Source organism: Chiloscyllium plagiosum, chromosome 25 (assembly GCF_004010195.1).
Source record: "Chiloscyllium plagiosum isolate BGI_BamShark_2017 chromosome 25, ASM401019v2, whole genome shotgun sequence".
NCBI lineage: Eukaryota > Metazoa > Chordata > Chondrichthyes > Orectolobiformes > Hemiscylliidae > Chiloscyllium > Chiloscyllium plagiosum.
Genome location: NC_057734.1, coordinates 721389 through 726332, shown reverse-complemented (window position 1 = coordinate 726332; position 4944 = coordinate 721389). Strand labels below are relative to the sequence as shown.

General features: G+C 43.5%; 1 protein-coding gene across 2 annotated transcripts in view; it reads left to right on the top strand.

Annotated features, from left to right (window-relative positions):
* LOC122562497 (scavenger receptor class B member 1-like) overlaps nucleotides 1-4944 on the top strand; it is an 87544-nt gene that overhangs the window by 57832 nt on the left and 24768 nt on the right. For both annotated transcript variants that reach the window (XM_043715332.1, XM_043715333.1), the window contains one exon: nucleotides 2767-2933. In XM_043715332.1, coding sequence (XP_043571267.1) covers nucleotides 2767-2933 — 167 coding nt within the window. The remainder of the gene's footprint in view (nucleotides 1-2766; nucleotides 2934-4944) is intronic.

The following is a 4944-nucleotide window of genomic DNA, read 5'->3' as shown; positions in this document are numbered from 1 at the left end:
CTCCCTCCAGATATCACTCCCTACATAAATAATCTCCCTCCAGGTATCACCCCCTACATTAACAATCTCCCTCCAGGTATCACTCCCTACCCTACATTAACAATCTCCCTCCAGGTATCACTCCCTACATTAATAATCTCCCTCCAGGTTTAACTTCCTACATTAACAATCTCCCTCCAAGGTATCACTCCCAACATTAACAATCTCCCTCCAGGAGATAGTGAGGATCTCCAAATTCTGGAGGTCAGATTTGAGAGTGTTTTGCTTGAAAAGCACAGCCAGTCAGGCAGCATCTGAGAAGCAGAAGAATCGACGTTTCGGGCTGGATCCCTTCATCAGGAATGAGGTTGGGAGCCTCATGGGTGGAGCTCAGCTACCTTCTCCCACACCCATGCCCCTCCCATTTATCTCTCCACTCCCAAGGAGGGAGGGATTGTTTTATGAGGAAAGTTTGGGGGACTTGAGGCTGTTTCTGTTAAAGAAAAGAAGGTTGAGAGGTGACTTAATTGACACATATAAGATAATCAGAGGGTTAGATAGGGTGGACAGGGAGAGCCTTTTTCCTCAGATGGCAATGGCCAGCACAAGGTGACATCGATTTAAATTTGTTAGCTCAGTTAGCTAGGCAGCTGATTTATGATCTAGAGAACCACTAACAGCCTGGTCTCAATTCCTACTTCTTGCTGAAGTTGCCATGAAGGACTTTCCTTCTCAACATTGCCTGAGGCATAGTGCCCTTCAGGTTAAGGTCTGTGGTGAGTATGCCGTTGTAGTGCAAAATTATTGTACAACTGGGGCTTTAGACTGTGGTGGGGGGGGGGGGGGGGGGAAGTAGTGCTGAGTCAAACAGGGAGGGCACTGTTCCTTTAGGGGTGGCATGGTGAGTCAGTGGCTAGCACTGCTGCCTCACAGCAGCAGGGACTTGGGTTCAATCCCTGCCTCAGGCAACTGTCTGTGTGGAATTTGCACATTCTCCCAGTGACTGCGTGGGTTTCCTCCCACAATCCAAAGATGTTCAGGTCAGATGAATTGGCCACACATAATTGCCCATAGTGTTAGGTGCATTAGACAGAGGAATGGATCTGGATGGGTTACTCTTTGGAGGGTTGGTGTGTATTTGTAGGGCTGAAGGGCCTGTTTCCATACTGTTGCTAATCTAATCTAATGTCCCTCAGTGAAGGTAATCCTGATCACTATTCTCCCTCAGCGAGGGGAATTCTGATCACTATTGACCCTCAGTGTGGGGAATGCTGATCACTATTGTCTGTCAGTGAGGGGAATCCTGATCACTATTCTCCCTCAGCGAGGGGAATCCTGATCACTACTGTCCCTCAGTGAGGGGAATCCTGATCACTATTGTCCCTCAGTGAAGGGAATCCTGATCACTATTGTCCCTCAGTGAGGGGAATCCTGATCACTATTGTCCCTCAGTGAGGGGAATCCTGATCACTATTGTCCCTCAGTGAAGGGAATCCTGATCACTATTGTCCCTCAGTGAGGGGAATCCCGATCACTATTGACCCTCAGTGAGGGGAATCCTGATCACTATCGTCTCTCAGTGAGGGGAATCCTGATCACTATTGTCCCTCAGTGAGGGGAATCCTGATCACTATTGAACCTCAGTGAGGGGAATCCTGATCACTATTGTCCCTCAGTGAAGGGAATCCCGATCACTATTGACCCTCAGTGAGGGGAATCCTGATCACTATTGTCTCTCAGTGAGGGGAATCCTGATCACTATTGTCCCTCAGTGAGGGGGATCCTGATCACGATTGTCTCTCAGTGAGGGGAATCCTGATCACTATTGCCCCTCAGTGAGGGGGATCCTGATCACTATTGTCCCTCAGTGAGGGGAATCCTGATCACTATTGTCTCTCAGTGAAGGGGATCCTGATCACTATTGTCCCTCAGTGAGGGGAATCCTGATAATCTGCAGTCCTCACTTTCTCCTAAATTGGGGGAAGGCCAACTACAGCTCTCCATGAAGAATGATAGATATAGGACAGAGGTTCTTTACTCAGAGACTTAGAAGGATGTAGAATGCCCTGCGTGCAGCAGTAGTAGTAGACGTGCCAACCTTAAGGGCATTTAAATGGTCATTGGGTGGGAATATGGACAAGAATAGAAAAGTGTAGGATAGATGGGCTTCAGATTGGTTCCACACGTTGGCGCAACTTCAAAGGCCGAAGGGACTGTGTTGCACTGTAATGTTCTATGATTCTAATCTGCTACAGCTGGAATGCAACTCACTTTCCATTGCTTCAGCCTGAATGCAGATTGACTTTAATCTCGGGGCGTTTTAGCTATGCAGTCATGCGAGGGAGTGTTCAGCATTGGGCTACACATTGCAATCCTGTAAATGAGTTCTCAATATGAGGTTCCCCTGCATCACTTAAATGGATTCGAGGCACATCATATCACTGCAACCAATGTCAGTGCGATCTTATGGTTTGGTTACAATTTACTTATTGTGGGTGTCACTGGCAGGATCAGTGTTTCTCTCTCCCTCATTGCTCCTGAGGTTGTTTCAAGCTGCCTGTAAACTCTGGTTCATTCTCCCAGATGCTGCCTGGTTGGGCTGAATTGGATATTCTGTGTATGTCGTTGGGGAATGGTCACTTTGATGGCTTTGGACCACATGCTGTGAACAAGTGACATAGTTGATGTGTTCAATGACCTTCGACAGTGATCGTTATTTCACCTTGCAGTTATAAAGTTAGCAAGAAATTTATTCTTAAAACAAGGTTACTTTTTAAATTTGAACAGGTCATTGGAGTTAGTTTACCAAAATTCAGACTCAACCTTTGGGATACCTTCCTTCCGATACATAGCCCCGAAGACCATGTTTGCAAATGGGACTGTATATCCCCCCAATGAAGGCTTTTGTCCGTGCAGAGAGTCCGGAGTGATGAACGTTAGCACGTGCAGACACCGTGAGTATATCCATCTGCAGAACACATTGTTTAACTGTGAAAACAAATGACTATAAGAGTTGACTACACCATAACATTTCCTCATAAAAAAAATCCTCATCCCAGGCATGATCAAGTGAAGGTCCTCTCCCTGTGCAATTATATCCTTTTTCATATGTACGCAGTGTTGCTGGTATTGTCTTGCCAATTCCCTATTTTAGCAAAATATACTTACTTATATGTTCCGTTCTGCTTGCAATAAATGCTAACAGTCCACTTGCCTTCTCAATCATATGCTATCCCTGTTCACTACCCTTATGTGGTTTATGTACCAGGACAATCAGATCCCACTGTATCCTCTGTATCTTCACATTTTACAGTCTCTCTTCATTTGGAGAGGTTAGGAACAAAAGGCAGACAAAAAACAAAAATGGAAGGCAGTATAGCAAGGATGAAAAGCAAATGGTGCCATAGTGCAAAATAAAACTAAGGTGACTAACGTGGTTAAAAAGATAATTCGAAAGCCTTTGTATCTTAATGCATAGAGCATTTGCAATAATGTAGATGAATTTGCAGCTTGAATTAGTATAAACAGTTATGATATCATGTAATTTCAGAGACCTGGCTGCAGGATAGGAATTTAACATCCAGCAATATCATTTAGAAAGGACAGAGAAAAAGGGAAAGGAGGTGGAGTAGCATTTTTAGTAAAGGAAATGTATCAGTGCGATAGTGAGAAAGGATATTGGCTCAGAAAATCATGAAGTGGAGTCTGTATTGGTGAAGATAAGATATGTCAAGGGGTAGAGAACGCTGTTGGGAGTTAGTGAAAATACAAATGAAGGCATTAGACAAGAAATCAGAGATCATGCAATGAGAGTATATCTGTAATCATGGATGACTTTAATTTACATGTAGCTTGGAAGATCCACATTTGCAATGGTTCTGTGGAGCAACATTTCAGGGAGTCTGTACATGGTGGTATTTTAAACATCAAGAAACCAATCAGGGAACAGGCTATTCAAGACTGGATACTGCAATGAGAAAGGATTAATCAATGATCTTGCTTGGGGTCCTTTAGGGAAGAGTGACCATAATACGATAGAATTCTTAATTAAGGTGGAGAGTGAAGTATTCGAAACTGAAACCAGGGTCCTGAATCAAATAAAGGGAACTACTAAAAGGTGTGAAGTGCAAATTGGCAAGGATGAATTGGAGAATCTTACTAAAGGACAATGGTTCATGTTTAAAGAACACATGCATCAATTACAACAATGATTCATTCTTGTCTGGTGCAAAAATACAAGAGGAAAGGTGGCTGAACCATGGCTTACATTAGAAATTCCAGATAATATTAGAACCAAAGAGGAGATGTATAAAGTTGCCAGAAAAAGACAACAATTCGGAAGATGAGGAGCATTTTGGAATTTAGCTAAAGAGAACAAACAAATTGATCAGGAGGGCTAAATAAAGTGCAAGAAACATGGAAACTAACTGTAAAAGCTTCTATAAATCTGTGAAGAGACAAAATTAGCGCAGACAAATGTAGATCGCCCACAGTCAGAAGCCGGGGTAATTATATTGGGGAGCAAAGGAATAGCAGAAGAATTAAAGTCAGACTTTGGTTTTATCATCACAAAAGAGGACACAAATAACTTACCAGAAATATTAGGGAATCAAGGGTCTAGTGAGAGGGTGGAATTGAAGATAATCAGTGTTTGTAAGAGAATGACACTGAGGAAATTAATGGGGTTAAAGGCTGACAAATCAGCAGGCCTGGTAATCTACATTTCAGACTCTTAAGACAAGGTCCCCCATGGAGACTGATTAGTAAGGTTAGATCTCATGGAATACAGGGAGAACTAACCATTTGGATACAGAACTGGCTCAAAGGTAGAAGACAGCGGGTGGTGGTTGAGGGTTGTTTTTCAGACTGGAGGCCTGTGACCAGTGGAGTGCCACAAGGATCGGTGCTGGGCCCTCTACTTTTGTCATTTACATAAGTGATTTGGATGTGAGCATAAGAGGTACA